Source organism: Melanerpes formicivorus, unplaced genomic scaffold (genome assembly GCF_026170545.1).
Source record: "Melanerpes formicivorus ecotype bairdi unplaced genomic scaffold, bMelFor1.0.p_v2 SCAF_9, whole genome shotgun sequence".
NCBI classification, from domain to species: Eukaryota; Metazoa; Chordata; class Aves; order Piciformes; family Picidae; genus Melanerpes; species Melanerpes formicivorus.
In genome coordinates, this window is record NW_027142361.1 from 11,873,137 (window position 1) to 11,888,374 (window position 15,238).

A 15,238-nucleotide genomic window follows, 5' to 3' on the forward strand; every position below is an offset into this window, starting at 1 on the left:
CGGAAATCTTTCTGTGCATTTCTGTGTGTTTGGGCAAGAGATCTGGATGGGGGGTGGAGGGGGGCTCTCTGCCTCCTTGGCCTCCATCCAGACAAACCCCCCACACTCATTACACATCATTGTCTACCCTTTCCAGGGTACTTGATGGGTGGAGATTATCTTGTCCTGAAGGCGTGAATGGCTGGGTCATTGTTGTAGGCCAACTGTGGCCCAGTGAGCAATGTTATCTTTGCACCTTCCAAGAGTCGTTCCAGTGGCTCTGTCAGCTATTGTCTGCGCAAGCAGCAAGTGATTTTATCTTTGTTGACTCACACCAAGAGAGACAAACTTTTAGTCTCTCACACATGTAACTAAAACAAGGCACTGGTAGCTATAAACACGGAAAGTTATCTTGGGACAACAGGACACAGGACATGCACCTGCATTAACAAACGTTGCATGTCGTTAGTAGTTGGACCAATAATCTATAATAGTGCAATGTGTGGTCACTCATAGGGAACCGATGAAACCATGCCAACAAGGCACTGCGAGTTTATATAAGTTGTAGAAGTTCCCTTGCTACGCACTTCTGCCTTTCCTTCCTCTTCTTCTTCTACGCTTTACTGTGCTATACTTGCACCACAGGCCTGCACCATAGGCCTGCAATAATGGAACAATAAAGGAACAATACTCGATCATATTGGTCAGCTGTATTGACTCCAATCTCCGTCGTCTATACCTATGGAAGTGGGCAGGGCTACAGGCAGCTGCCTGCCTGCTGGTACTGCCAGCCCTGCCCTTGTGTGTCCCTGCAGTTCAGCACTATGGGATCTCCCGAGAGGACATCACCTTGGGCAGGATCCTCGGAGAAGGCTTCTTCGGAGAGGTCTACGAGGGAATTTACAACACCCCAGTGAGCTTCCTGGCCTCTCCCTGCCCTGCCAGCCTCCACTGTGGCCAGAGGGGGAGCAGGGTAAAGCAGCCACCCTCCTTCCTTCTTGCAGAAAGGGGAGCAGATCAACGTGGCTGTGAAGACCTGCAAGAAGGACTGCAGCCCAGAGAATAAAGACAAGTTCCTGAGCGAAGCAGGTACACCAGGAGGTTCTGCTGCACTTTAGTCTGCTCAGAGCCTTCTCAGCACCCAGCCTGGGGGAGAGGAGTGGAGCCTGCAGTGGTGGGGTGTTACAGCCAGGATGGCAGAACCCTGTCCTGGCATCTTCTGATCTCTGCCTGGGGACAAATTGCCTTTGCAATGCAGGATAGAGCAGGAAGAGGGAGGTGGCCCATGTCCTCACTCCTGTGACAGGAGTGTTCTCCAAATTACTTCATTTCTGAGAGGGATGGCTACTGAGGAGGGGGAAGAAGAGCTGCTGAAGCCTTGTTTGAGGGGCAGATGGGCACCGCCCAGATGTAGATCCCTGCGGAGATGGAAACCAGGAGCCTCAGTCCCTTTGGGGACAAATGAGGCTACCCCTGGTGACTCTTCCTGCTCTGTCTCTGGCTTCATGGCAGAACCCTGCCCCTACACCCCAGGACAGGGGTTTGGGACTCCTGAAGTGGGGTCCCCCAATTTCAGGGTGCCTGATGTAGTCTCCCTGCAGTGCTAATGAAGAAGTTGGACCACCCCCATATTGTGAAGCTCATTGGCATCGCAGAAGAGGAGCCCACCTGGATCATCATGGAGCTCTACCCCTATGGAGAGGTGAGCAGGATCCCACTGCTGGATCCCATCCCTTGGCCACCCTTCCTGCCCTTCCTTGGTCCCTGAGCCTGCTTTCTTTGTCCCGTTGCAGCTGGGACAATACCTGGAGCAGAACAAGCACTGCCTGGCGGTGCCCACCCTCATCCTCTACGCACTGCAGGTCAGCAAAGCCCTCGCCTACCTGGAGGCCATCAACTGCGTCCACAGGTAGGGCAGGAGGGTACAGGAGCCAGGCAGGATGCCAGGAGAGGCAGGAGAAGACAGGGAATAGAATAGAATAGAATAGAATAGAATAGAATAGAATAGAATAGAATAGAATAGAATAGAATAGAATAGAATTAACCAGGTTGGAAGAGACCTTTCAGATCATCGAGTCCAACCTATCACCCAGCACCATCTGATCAACTAAACCATGGCACCAAGCACCACATCCAGTCTCTTCCTAAACACCTCCAGTGATGGTGACTCCACCACTTCCCTGGGCAGCACATTCCAATGACCAATCTCTTTCTCTATGAAGAACTTCTTCCTAACATCCAGCCTAAACCTCCCCTGGTGCAGCTTGAGACTGTGTCCTCTGGAATGCAGGGGTGGACAAGCAGGTGGTGAGCAGGAGCAGGCAGAAGCAGATGCTGGCAGCATGCTTTGATGCAGACCCTTTGATGAGCCAGATGAGCTCTCCATCTCTTCTCATACAATCATGGAACCACAGAACTGTTGAGATTGGAAAGGACCTTTAAGATCATTGAGTCCAACCATTAACCCAGCACTGCCAGGTCACCACTAAACCATGTCCCTCAGCACCACATCTGTATGGTTTTTCAATCCCTCCAGGGACAGGGACTCCACCCCTGCCCTGGACAGCCTGTTGCTGGGCTTGACAACCCTTTCCCTGAGGAAGTTGTTCCTCTTGTCCAACCTCAAAGTCCCCTGGCACAGCTTGAGGCTGTTTCCTCTTGTCCTACTGATTGTGACTTGGGAGGAAAGACCCACTCCTACCTTGCTCTGACCTCCTCTCAGTGAGTTGTAGAGAGTGAGCTCTTCCCTGAGCCTTCTTTTCTCCAGACTAAGCAACCCCAGTCCCCTCAGCTGCTCTTCTTAGGACTTGTGCTCCAGACCCTTCCCCAGCTTTGTTGCCCTTCTCTGGATGTTCTCCAGCCCCTCCACGTCCTCCTTGGAGTGAGTGGTCCAAAACTGAAGGCATCATTCAAGTTGTGGCCTCACCTCTCTATCCCCTCTCCTCAGCCAAGGGTCTCTCTCCTTGAAGGGATATTGCTGTGAGAAACATTCTGGTGGCCTCCCCAGACTGTGTGAAGCTGGGAGACTTTGGGCTCTCCAGGTACATCGAGGATGAGGAGTACTACAAAGGTAAGACCTCCATGATGGGGCTTGCTGAGAGCTGAGACCTCTTTACCCTGCCCTGCCTGTGCCAGGGCTGCTCCATTTCCCCTGCAGTGAGCTTGGCCACCATCTTCCCTCTCCTTCCAGCCTCTGTCACCCGTCTCCCCATCAAGTGGATGTCTCCTGAGTCCATCAACTTCCGCCGCTTCACGACGGCCAGCGACGTCTGGATGTTCGGTGCGTGGTGGGGTGGGGGCAGAGTCCAGGGGTCCTGGCCATCATCCACCTCCCCTGGCATCATCTTAATCACAGGATCACAGGATGTTAGGGGTTGAAAGGGACCTCTGGAGATCATCGAGTCCAACCCCCCTGCCAGAGCAGGACCAGAGAATCCAGCACAGGTCACACAGGAGCACATCCAGATGGGGCTTGAAAGTGTCCAGAGAAGGAGACTCCACAACCTCTCTGGGCAGCCTGTTCCAGTGCTCTGTGACCCTCCCAGTGAAAAAGTTTCTCATGGTGAGGTGGAACCTCCTGTGCTGTAGTTTCTATCCATTGCCCCTTGTCCTATCACAGGGTGCAACTGAGCAGAGCCTGTCCCCTCCCTCTTGACCCTCAGCCCTCAGATATTGATAAACATTTATTAAATTCCCTCTCAGTCTTCTCTTCTCCAGACTGAACAGCCCCAGAGCTCTCAGCCTCTCCTCACAGGGCAGTGCTCCAGTCCCTTAATCATCCTGGTAGCTCTCTGTTGGATTGCACAGGGACAAATCCTGCTCTGGAGCTGGGAGGTTCAGGAAAGGACTCCTGGAGCAGAGCTTCTCCTAATTCAACCATCAGTTAGATGCTTGCTTCTCCTCCAGTGAATTCAAGATGGTTGAGGGGCTGAGTTGAAGTCTGCCCCCTGCAAACATCCATCCTCTTGCCTGTCAGCCCATCCCCACCGCCTCCCGTGCTCATCTGTCTGTTGGTCTGTCCCTAATAGCCCCATGAGCATCAGCCACCAGCAGCTGTGCTCCTCAAAGCTCCCCAAGAGAGCAGTTAGGTCTTTCCTCTGCATTTGTCACCCAGGGCCCAGGAAGGTCTAGCAGCCAAGTGACCTGGTGTCACAGCACAGAGTGTGGCGCTGTCACTGTGTCCCCAAAACCCCAAGCAAGGGCAGCATCCCCCGGTGCCAGCATCAGCTGAGCTTGCTCACCTTGCTTCCACAGCTGTGTGCATGTGGGAGATCCTGAGCTATGGCAAGCAGCCCTTCTTCTGGCTGGAGAACAAGGTTGTGATTGGGGTCCTGGAGAGGGGGGACCGCCTGCCCAAGCCCGAGCTCTGCCCACCTGTGCTCTACACCCTTATGACACGCTGCTGGGACTATGACCCCAGCGAAAGGCCCAAGTTCAAGGACTTGGTTTGCAGCTTGAGGTGAGTGCTGAGGATGGGCTGAGGGAGTCTCTGGTTTGATGGAAGGGTGAGCAAGAGGGTGAAGGAGCCAAATAAACAAGATTTGGGGTCTGGAGTTTTCTGCCCAAGTCTGATTTTGAAGGACCATTTGAATCACAAAAGCATTGAATCATGGAATGGTTGAGGTGGGAAGGGACCTTTCAAGCTCATCTAGTCCAACCCCCCTGCAGTCAGCAGGGACATCTTCAACTAGAGCAGGTTGCTCAGAGCCCCAGCCAGCCTGACCTGGAATGGTCCCAGGGATGGGGCATCTATCACCTCTCTGGGCAACCTGGGCCAGGGTCTCACCACCTGTGGCATAAACAATTTCTTCTTTCTATCTATTTGAGCCCATGTGAGGCCACCTGTCCCCGGGGTGGTAGTGGTTCCTAGTGTGCTTTGCTTCCTGGGAGGGAGTCTTGCAGGGGAATTCTGACTCCACATCTCACTGAGGTCAGCCAGGGTGATGCTGTGACCATATTCTGTCCTCCACATCCTCTTCCTCTTCTCTTCCCACCCCTCCTTGCCCCTTGGTATTTTCCATGGTCCATCCAGCTCAAGCAAGCATCCCCACCCTCTGGGGTATGGGAGATGTGACAGTGATCCCTCCCAGGGCTGTCACCCTCCATCTCCCCCTGCAGTTACATCTACCTGATGGAGAAGGAGCTGGCCAAGGAGCAGGAGAGGAACAACCGCCACTGGCCTCCCAAGATCCTGGAGCCGCCGTCCTTCCAGGAGCCTCCTCCCAAGGTGAGGAGAGGGCAGAGCCTGTGCAGGCAGGTTCATCTCCCTGGCTGCAGCAGAAGTGAGACCACCCTGAGCTCTCACCCACCACACATTTCTCCCTCCTCCACTCCTTGCAGCCCAGCAGACCCAAGTACAAGCCACCACCCCAGAACAACCTCCTGGCTCCCAAGATGCAGTTTCAGGTAAGGTTGTACAACCAGAGAGTCCCACAGGGACATGAGGTCAACCTCAGAAGGTCCTTCCTGAATCTCATGCCCTCAGGGCTTTTGGGGTTCTAAGGCACCCCATGCCACCACCAAGTGCCTCCTATCACCTTGCCAGCAGGACCTTGCCCTGCATTCACCCCTTGGAGCTGGCAGAGAGACTTTTGTCCTAGGAGGGGGAGATTGCACCCATTGCTAAATGGAGAGGAGGTCTGATCTCTCTGGTGTTACCTGAGCTGAGTTTGGATTCCCTGCATGTCACAAATCACCTCCTCTACAAGGACTGGTGCTGGACCCTGGAGCATCAGGGTGAAACCCTCAACAGCAGCTCAAGAAACCTTCAGGAGCAACTATTTGAGGGTGGATTTAGACTCAATATGAGGAAGAAATTGTTTACACTGAGGGTGGTGAGACACTGGCCCAAGATTGATTAAGGAGGTTGTAGATGTCCCATCCTAGGAACCATTCCAGGTCAGGTTGGACAGGGCTCTGAGCAACCCGCTCTAGTGGAAGATGTCCCTGCTGACTGCAGAGGGGTTTAACTAGATGACCTTGAAAGGCTCCTTCCAACCCAAACCTTTCTGTGAGTCTATGATTCTATTTTGGGTGCTCTTTCAAGGCTGGACAGGGTCCAGGCAGCATAGGAAAGTCTCAAGCCCATAGTCAAGGAAGAGCCAAGAAGGGAGGAAGGTCTTGATCCTGCTGCACAGATGGGCATCACATCCTGAGCTGCATCAAGAGAAGCATAGCCAGCAGGTTGAGGGAGGGGATTCTCCCCCTCTGCTCTGCTCTGGTGAGACCCCACCTGGAGTACTGTGTCCAGTTCTGGAGCCCCTATTACAGGAAGGATCTGGAGGTGCTGGAGTGTGTCCAGAGAAGGGCCACGAGGATGAGCAGGAGGCTGGAGCTGCTCTCCTATGAGGACAGACTGAGGGAGTTGGGGCTGTTCAGTCTGGAGAAGAGAAGGCTCTGAGGAGACCTTATTGTGGCCTTCCAGTATCTGAAGGGGGCCTACAAGAAAGCTGGGGAGGGACTTTTTAGGGTGTCAGGGAGTGATAGGACCAGGGGGAATGGATCAGAACTAGAAATGGGTAGATTCAGATTGGATGTTAGGAAGAAGTTCTTCCCCATGAGGGTGGTGAGACACTGGCACAGGTTGCCCAGGAGGTGGTAGAGGCTTCACCCCTGGAGGTTTTTAAGGCCAGGCTAGATGTGGCTGTGAGCAACCTGCTGTAGTGTGAAGTGTCCCTGCCCATGGCAGGGGGGTTGGAACTGGCTGATCCTTGCTCCAACCCTGACAGTTCTATGATTCTCTGAGGGTAGAGGCTGCTCCCTGTGTGAAAGCTGCTCCCCCATGTTGTCTGATCACCCTGTCCACCTGTCTGCACTAACCACCACCCCCTTGGCCTTGTTTTGTGCCTGCCTCCCCCCGCTGCCCGGCCTCCCCTGCCCCCCACCTAGGTGCCCGAGGGTCTGTGTGCCAGCTCACCCACGCTCACCAGCCCCATCGAGTACCAGTCTCCAGCCAGCTCCCTGCACACGCCACCGCTCAACCGCCACAACGTCTTCAAGCGCCACAGCATGAGGGTAAGAGAGGCCTTCCTCCCTCCAGAGGACAGCCTGGGCCTGGCTGGCCTCCTCAAGGACCCTCTAGGAGGCAAAGTCTCAGTGGGAGGGCTGCTGGCTGCACCACACTCTGCTCTCTGCTGCTGCCTCTGCTGCTGCCTCTGCTGCTTCGAGCTCAGTGTTGCTCCCCAGCCAGCTGCAGGAGGGCCCAATCCTGTCACCCCATGGGTGCTGTTTGTAAAGGGCTCTGAGGTTCTCTGAGGATAGAGGGTTCTGAGGGTTCTCTGCTGCTGCCTCTGCTGCTTCGAGCTCAGTGTTGCTCCCCAGCCAGCTGCAGGAGGGCCCAATAGGCGCTGTCTCCCCATGGGTGTTGTTTGTAAAGGGTTCTGATGTGTCTCCAGACCACCAGCATGTTAGTGGATGAGCCACTGGCACTGGTGGCCCCCAAACCAGGCAGGAGACAGGTGGCTTCTGCTCTTTGAAGCCTCGGGTCAGCTCCTCACACCTGATGTTGTCTCCTGAAATGCCAATGGTGATTTGCAACCTGGGCTTGGTTCCTCCAGCCCCCAGGTCAGAGCTGGGTGTTTTTGGGGTGGATCCTGTGGTGCTGTGCCCCGTGTGCTGGCACAGCTGCGCTGCCATCTGTGTCTGGCACCAAGAGGAAAATCAGCTGCTCCCCACCCCGGGCTGGTCCATGCATGCTACATGTGGAAGGTGCTGAGATGGGAGGGGGGGGCAGGTGGTGGTTTCTCCTCTCTGTTGGAAACCTGCTGGAAACCCAAATGCTCCCCAGATTCAGCTTGGAGGTTCGTGGCTGCTGAGGTCTGGAGCATGACTTTGCATGCATGGAGCAGGGCTTAGGGCTCCTGTGCCAAAACCAGAGGGTCCCTGGCTCCTGACTGCCCCCTTCACTGCTGACTCAATGCACCAGGAGGAAGACTTCCTCCGTCCCAGCAGCCGGGAGGAGGCACAGAAACTCTGGGAGATGGAGAGGCTCAAGATGCAGCAGGTCCTGGACAAGCAGCAGAAGCAGATGGTGGAGGACTACCAGTGGCTGCGGCAGGAGGAGAAGTCCCTGGTGAGTGGCCTTGAGCCTTTCAGCTCTGGCACCCTCAGGAAGGTGGCCAAAGAGACACAGCAGCCATGGAGGTTGGTCCTGAGGGCTGGGAAAGCCAAAGCCAGTTTTCCCCAAAGGAATGACTCCTCCAGCAGCCACACCTCTTGCACACCACTTTATTTGCTACACATCACAGAGCTGCTTCGCTGCAAAATGAGTGCTTTGAAACTTGGGCAGGTTTCAGTTCCTTGAGCTGTGCATCTAAAGGAGCTTTTGCAGTGCTTTCAAAACCAGGGCTGGAGATGGCTACTGTGTGACTAAGGCATCAGCTCATGGTGGGACAGGCTTGGGAGGAGGCTCCCATGTCTTTCATTCAATGGACTCACACAGCCCAGCTCCCCCTGGCCCCCCAGGGCTGTTGGATACCAAGTGGATGCAAACAGCTGCTTGAATGAAGCTTTGTGTGTGTGGAGCAGCAGGTGGAGGCTTCTGGTGGCCCAGGAGCAGGTGGAGAGTAAATAGGGGTGGTAGGATGGAGATGGGAGCAGTGATGGGCACAAAGCCTTTTCCCCTCCCACATTCCCACACCCTTCAGAGATAGACCCCTGTGATGTATTGCATGAGTCTCCTGGGAAAATTCCATTTTCCCTCTCTTCTGCCTCTTTTTTCCCCATGCTCCTCTCACAAACCTTCTCCTCCTTGGCAGGACCCAACGGTGTTTATGAACAACAACCTCCCTCCGGTGAGTGGTGCCAGTCCCAGAGGAGCCAGCTTGGGGTGTATTTGGGTGCAGAAGGTCCTTGTGTTGGGGATGTTCAGGGATCCTCCTTTGCTTTGGCATGGATGGGTGATCAATGGAGTGGTTTAGGCTGGAAAAGACCTTTGAGGCCATCGAGTCCAGCCATTCAACCCTGCGCTGCCAGGTTGCCACTAAACCCTGTCCCTCAGCACCACAGCTAACATGGTTTTTCAGTTCTTCCAGGGATGGTGACACTACCACTGTCCTGGACAGCCTGTCCCAGGGCTTGACAACCCTGCTGGGGAAGAAATTGTTCCATGTGTCCAGCCTAAACCTCCCTTGGTACAACGTGAAAGCATTTCCTCTCTTGGTCCCTGGGAGAAGAGACCATGCCCCACCTTGCCCAACCTCCTCTCAGGGAGTTGTAGAGAGTGGGAAGGTCTCCTCTGAGTCTCCTTTTCTCCAGGCTGAACAACCCCAGTTCCCACAGCTGCTCCTCATAAGACCTGTGCTCTAGACCTCTATATTTATGCATATGTAGCCTTTGCATTGGGGGTAATTAATCTGGAAATGTTAATGAGGTGGTGCAGAGTTCTGGGTAGGTGATGGTGTTGGCTCCCTCTTCACTGCCTCCATCCTGAACTTTCTGCCTCTCATTGCTGTTTCTTTCCCCTGCAGCTGCTCCCAGAGAAGGAGACGGATTACAATGTGTCCCTGGCTGCTTGGGGTGTGGGGCTGCCTGTGACCCCCACCCAGGAGCACTCCTGTGGGGCCCAGACCAGCTGCAAGGAGCCTTGGGGCAAATCCCTCCCTGCTTTGGGACCCTCCATGAAAGAAATCTCAGATCATGGGAAGCAGCTTGGACTGCCCTGGGCAGGGGGTCTGATTGTCCTGAGTGTGGGGGCTCGAAGCGGGTCTGACCCTGTTGGGAGGTGGTACAGCTGGGGTGGGACTGCAGGGTGGTGTGGGATGTGGCAGGGACCCCGGGGGTCTTGCAGCATGTCCTATGTCTGTGGGAGCAGCTGGAGTGACTCTCCTTCCTCTCCCTTACTGACGGTGTAGCAGAGTTCACGGGACCCCCCCAGAAGCCTCCAAATCTTGGGGTGCAGGTAAGACCACCTGGATTGGGCCAGCATGGTCCTGGTCCTTTGCCTCTGCCTCCGCCTCCACAGTCTCATTCTTTCTCTTCCACCTCCATCACTCCCTCTGCGTCTGACTGCCCCAGACCTCAAAGGGGTCAGACAGACCCAGCAGCACCAGGGTAATGAAGGAGAGCTGGATGGGTCTGGCCAGGCTTGCCCATCAGTATTGGTTCTTCTCTCCTTGCCCCAGCTAATCCCATTGTGTTCCCATTCCCCAGCAGTCCATCCACCCAGCCCCTACTGCCAACCTGGACCGCACCAATGACATGGTGTACAGCAATGTCATGGAGCTGGTGAGGGCTGTGCTGCAGCTGAAGAACAAGATCAGCCTCCTGCCCCCAGAGGGCTACATCCTGGTGGTGAAGGTAGGGCAGGGGCAACACCAGAATTTCCATGGGGAAGGGAGGAGGGAGTTGCTAAGTGGCTACCACCAAGCATCCTTCTCAGGAAGGTCTTGCATGTGTAGGAGGGAGCATTGCCAGCATTCCCAGTTCCTCTTTTGGGGTCTTGGGTCAATGGTGGAGCACTGCCAACATGTCTTGTTCCTCTGCTGTGTCCTTGGTCAATGGTGGGAGCATTTCCAGCACTCTCTGCTCCTCCACTGGGGCTTCCAGCACTCCCTGATTCACTGTTTGGTCCTTGGATCAACAATGGGAGAGTATCCCACCATGCCCCTGTCCTGAGTGGGATACTTGCCTGCATGACCCAGCCTGGTCCCATCCACCACTTCCCTGTGCACCTGGCCCCAGCCTCACCCTGCTGCCCTCCCTGCAGAACATGGGCCTGTCCCTGCGGAAGCTGATCAGCAGCATCGATGAGATCCTGCCTGCCCTGCCTGCTGCCTCCCGCACTGAGGTAGGGCCGAGAAGGAGGGGACAGGGGTTCAGCACAGGGTGGGGCACCGGTGGCACCTCTCTCTGTAACCCATTCCTGTCGCCCCCCAGATCGAGGGGACCCAGAAGCTGCTCAACAAGGACTTGGCTGACCTGATCAACAAGATGCGCCTGGCTCAGCAGAATGCCGTCACCTCACTCAGTCAGGAGTGCAAGCGCCAGATGCTCACCGCCTCCCACGCCCTGGCTGTGGACGCTAAGAACCTCCTGGATGCTGTGGATCAAGCCAAGGTCCAGGCCAACCTGGTGAAGCTGTGCTTGGAGTGAGGGCAGGGTGGGGGTGGGTGGAGAGAGGGAAGGAGAAAAGGTGGGGAAGGAGAGGAGGAAAGGGACCACCACCATCACAGTATCACAGTATCACTTAGGTTGGAAAGGACCTCGAGGATCATCGAGTCCAACCTGACACCGCAGACCCCATGACTAGACCATGGCACCAAGTGCCACGTCCAATCTTCCCTTGAACGCCTCCAGGGTCGATGACTCAACCACCTCCCTGGGCAACCCATTCCAATGCCGAACGACTCGCTCGGTGAAGAACTTCCTCCTCACCTCGAGTCTGAACCTCCCCTGGCGCAGCTTGAGACTGTGTCCCCTTGTTCTGGTGCTGGTTGCCTGGGAGAAGAGGCCAACTCCCTCCTGGCTCCAACCACCCTTCAGGTAGTTGTAGAGGGCAATAAGGTCACCCCTGAGCCTCCTCTTCTCCAGGCTAAACAATCCCAGCTCCCTCAGCCTCTCCTCATAGGGCTTGTGTTCAAGGCCTCTCACCAGCCTTGTTGCCCTTCTCTGGACACGCTCAAGTGTCTCAATGTCCTTCTTAAACTGAGGAGCCCAGAACTGGACACAGTACTCAAGGTGCGGCCTAACCAGAGCAGAGTACAGGGGCACTATGACCTCCCTGCTCCTGCTGGCCACACTATTCCTAATGCAGGCCAGAATGCTATTGGCCCTCCTGGCCACCTGAGCACACTGCTGGCTCATATTCAGGTGGCTGTCGATCAGCACACCCAGGTCCCTCTCTGTCTGGGAGCTCTCCAGCCACTCCGACCCCAGCCTATACCTCTGCATGGGATTGCCATAGCCAAAGTGCAGCACTCGGCACTTGGACTTGTTGAAAGCCATCCCATTGGACTCTGCCCATCTTTCCAGTCGGTCGAGGTCCCTCTGCAGAGCCTTTCTACCCTCTAATTGACTAACATCTGCCCCTAACTTTGTGTCATCTGCAAACTTGCTGATGACTGACTCTACCCCTTCATCCAGATCATCAACGAATATGTTGAAGAGGACAGGGCCCAGCACTGATCCCTGGGGGACACCACTGGTGACTGGCCTCCAGCTGGATGCGGCACCGTTCACGACCACTCTCTGGGCCCGGCCCTCCAGCCAGTTCCTAACCCAGCACAGAGTGTAGTGGTCCAATCCACAGGCTGACAGCTTAGTCAGCAGTTTGCTGTGGGGGACGGTGTCAAAGGCCTTGCTGAAGTCTAGGTAGACCACATCCACAGGCCTCCCCACATCCACCAGGCGGGTCACCTGATCATAGAAAGAGATCAGGTTGGAGAGGCAGGATCTGCCCTTCCTGAATCCATGTTGGCTGGACCTGAGCCCTTGGCCATCCTTCAGGTGCGCAGTTATTGCTGCCAGGATAATCTGCTCCATCACTTTCCCTGGCACTGAGGTCAGGCTGACCGGCCTGTAGTTTCCAGGTTCCTCCATCCGACCCTTCTTGTGGATGGGGACCATGTTGGCCAGTTTCCAGTCATCTGGGACCTCACCAGTGAGCCAGGACTGGAGGAAAATGATGGAGAGTGGCCTAGCTAGCACATCTGCCAGCTCTCTCAGCACCCTAGGATGGATCCCATCTGGTCCCATGGACTTGTGGATATCCAAGTGGCTCAGCAGGTCCCGAACTAACTCCTCATGGATTTCCAGGGTATTACTCTGCTCCCCGACCCCAACGCCCAGCTCTGGAGACCACTCGTCCTGAACTCCTGCCTTGCTGTTAAACATTGAGGTAAAGAAGGTGTTCAGGACCTCAGCTTTATCCTCATCCTCAGTAACTGTGTTCCCCTCCAGGTCCACTAGGGAGTGCAGGTTCTTCCTGCCCTTCTTCTTATTGTTAATATATTTATAAAAATGCTTTTTATTATCTTTGACTGAGGTGGCCAGCTTCAGTTCCAGCTGGGCCTTAGCCTCCCTAATTTTATTCCTACATAATCTAACAGCTTCCTTGAACATACCTCGAGAAGCCTTCCCCTCCTTCCAAAGGTGATACAGCCTCCTCTTCCCCCTTAAATCCTCCAGGAGCTGCTTGCTCATCCAGGCTGGTCGCCTTCCCCGCCGGCTTGCCTTCCGGCACATGGGAACCGCCAATTCCTGTGCCTTCAAGAGCTCCTGTTTGAAGTAGGTCCAACCCTCCTGAACCCCTTGGTTCATGAGGGCTGGTACCCAGGGGACTTTGCAGACAAGATTTTTAAATAGGCTGAAGTTCGCCCTTCGGAAGTCCAAGGTGGAGGTTCTGTTGGTGCTCCTCCCAATCTCCCTGCATATTGAAAACTTCACTATCTCGTGGTCACTGCACCCTAGGCAGCCTCCCACGATCACATCTCCTACCAGCCCTTCCCTATTGCAGAACAGCAGGTCAAGCAGAGCCTGTCCCCTGGTAGGCTCGCTTAACAGCTGTGTCAGGAAGCAGTCCTCCATTCGCTCCAGGAATCTTCTGGACTGCCTCCTCCCTGCTGAATTAAGTTCCCAGCAGATATCTGGGAGGTTGAAGTCACCAACAAGGACAAGATCAGATGATCTTGCTTCGGCTGGTGGAGATGGGAGGAGAGCGTTGCGGAGGAGCTGGCTTCTGTGTGTCTCCTGTGGCCTCGCTGTCCTGCCCTCCCTATCCCACTCCTCCTGCAGCTGCTCATGTCTTTAGCATTGTCTTGTCAGTCTTCTGAAGAAGGGAGGCATCTCGCGGCTGGGAAGGACTGGAGGGGACCTGGCCGTCCCCAGGGGAGGCCGAAGACCCCTCTGACTCGGCGGCCAGGTCCGTGTGTCCGTCTCTCGGCCCCACCGACGGAGGACAGATGGCCATGGGCGGCACGTCACAACGGGGACCTGGACCCCGGCCCTCAGGGACGTGGCGGCTAGGGGCAGCTGGCATCCCCAGGGGGTGCCCGGGGGCCATTGGAGAGGCGGCCATCGGGTCTGCTCGAGTTTCTTTGGACATTGTACAGAAGAGTTAATTTAACGGTGGGAAGCAGGCCCACGCAGGGCGCTGGAGCCAGTCCCAGCGCTCACGGCTGCAGCACACCCAGCCCCAGGCTTGCAGAATGCGGGGCGGGGATGGGACCTTGTGGACCTCAGCCTTTGGTGGCACGAACCAGGAGAGCGCTGCCTCTTCCAGCTGAGTCTTCTGTGAGCTGCTCTGTGTAAGCCACAACGGCCAACCCAACCTCTGTTGGATTTGTGCCCTTGAGTTGGAAACCCTACGGCTCAGGCTTTACCCCAGCGTCGTCCCACAGCGTTGTTCGTTCTGGCTGAGATAAACCATGCACAAAGGCCTGCTGTGTCCATGCTTACCTGCTGCCCCTGTGCCATGGGGACGAGTTCCTTGGTCACCAGAAGCTTCTCAGGAAGAGTTCAGGGTTGTGCTGGTCAGACCTCCCAGCCCTCTTGCCAGTGACCATCTGGGTGAACCTGGTTCTACTGTGTCCACATTCCCTCTGGACCTCTGTTTCTCTCCCCTGCAGCCCACAGTCCTTGTGAGGGTCCTGGATTCCATCTGCCCTCACCCCAAGTCTTGGTAGAGGATCTGCAGGTCTTTGCATTTCAGAGACTGGCACCTTTCTGTCTTTCTTGGAGTGAGAAGCCAATGGAATCCAGTTCATATGGAAGCTAGAAATGAAAAGCTGGTTTGCAGCACTCATGGGAGCCAGGTGGTTTGGGATCTGACATGGGATGGAGAGGAGGATTTGCTCAGGAGGGACCTCAGCAGTACAGGTTCTGCCCTTGCCAGCTGGGTCCACCAGCTTTAGAACTCATGCCCAGTGGGTTGCAGAGGGTCTGCACGTGGGCTAGGCCTCGCAGAGTAGACATTCCCAGCTGAACAAGCAGGGACCTCCATCCCACAATCATACTCCTCCTCCATGGGCCATCCAAAGCATTATTGCTTTGCCCCAAGTCATGCCTGATTGCTGCAGCCTGTGGTCCTGAGCACCCTGCGGTTAGGATGTGTCCTAAAGCAGCTCCAAGGTCCCACTTTCTTGCCCAGCATGTTGGAGTCATGACCAGACACAGCTGCTGGGTTTTGGGTATGACTTGGAGGAAGATGCCTCTGTTAGATGCCTCCGTTAGATGCCTCCAGCCTACACTTGGGCAATGAAGAAGCTGTATGACACCATCCTTAAAGCCCAGATGGCATCCTGGACAGGATGCAAGAAGCCAT

At 55.4% G+C, this 15,238-nt stretch overlaps 1 protein-coding gene across 6 annotated transcripts in view; it reads left to right on the forward strand.

The window, feature by feature from the left end:
• PTK2B (protein tyrosine kinase 2 beta) overlaps window positions 1-14,355 on the forward strand; it is a 56,341-nt gene extending 41,986 nt beyond the window's left edge. Inside the window, exons 15-32 of one of the 6 annotated variants that reach the window (XM_068143028.1) lie at window positions 795-892; window positions 984-1,068; window positions 1,581-1,681; window positions 1,773-1,888; window positions 2,949-3,049; window positions 3,170-3,259; window positions 4,234-4,438; window positions 5,098-5,206; window positions 5,320-5,385; window positions 6,868-6,993; window positions 7,904-8,050; window positions 8,736-8,771; window positions 9,447-9,617; window positions 9,830-9,877; window positions 10,132-10,275; window positions 10,685-10,765; window positions 10,855-11,034; window positions 13,105-14,355. In XM_068143028.1, the coding sequence (XP_067999129.1) occupies window positions 795-892; window positions 984-1,068; window positions 1,581-1,681; window positions 1,773-1,888; window positions 2,949-3,049; window positions 3,170-3,259; window positions 4,234-4,438; window positions 5,098-5,206; window positions 5,320-5,385; window positions 6,868-6,993; window positions 7,904-8,050; window positions 8,736-8,771; window positions 9,447-9,617; window positions 9,830-9,877; window positions 10,132-10,275; window positions 10,685-10,765; window positions 10,855-11,034; window positions 13,105-13,281 (2,081 nt within the window). In that variant the 3' untranslated portion in view covers window positions 13,282-14,355. Of the gene's footprint in view, window positions 1-794; window positions 893-983; window positions 1,069-1,580; window positions 1,682-1,772; window positions 1,889-2,948; window positions 3,050-3,169; window positions 3,260-4,233; window positions 4,439-5,097; window positions 5,207-5,319; window positions 5,386-6,867; window positions 6,994-7,903; window positions 8,051-8,735; window positions 8,772-9,446; window positions 9,649-9,829; window positions 9,878-10,128; window positions 10,276-10,684; window positions 10,766-10,854; window positions 11,320-12,060; window positions 12,118-13,104 lie in introns of those variants that run through there. The other 5 variants (XM_068143027.1, XM_068143029.1, XM_068143031.1 and 2 more) reach the window with 5 other exon arrangements.
• Window positions 14,356-15,238: the final 883 nt, after the last annotated feature.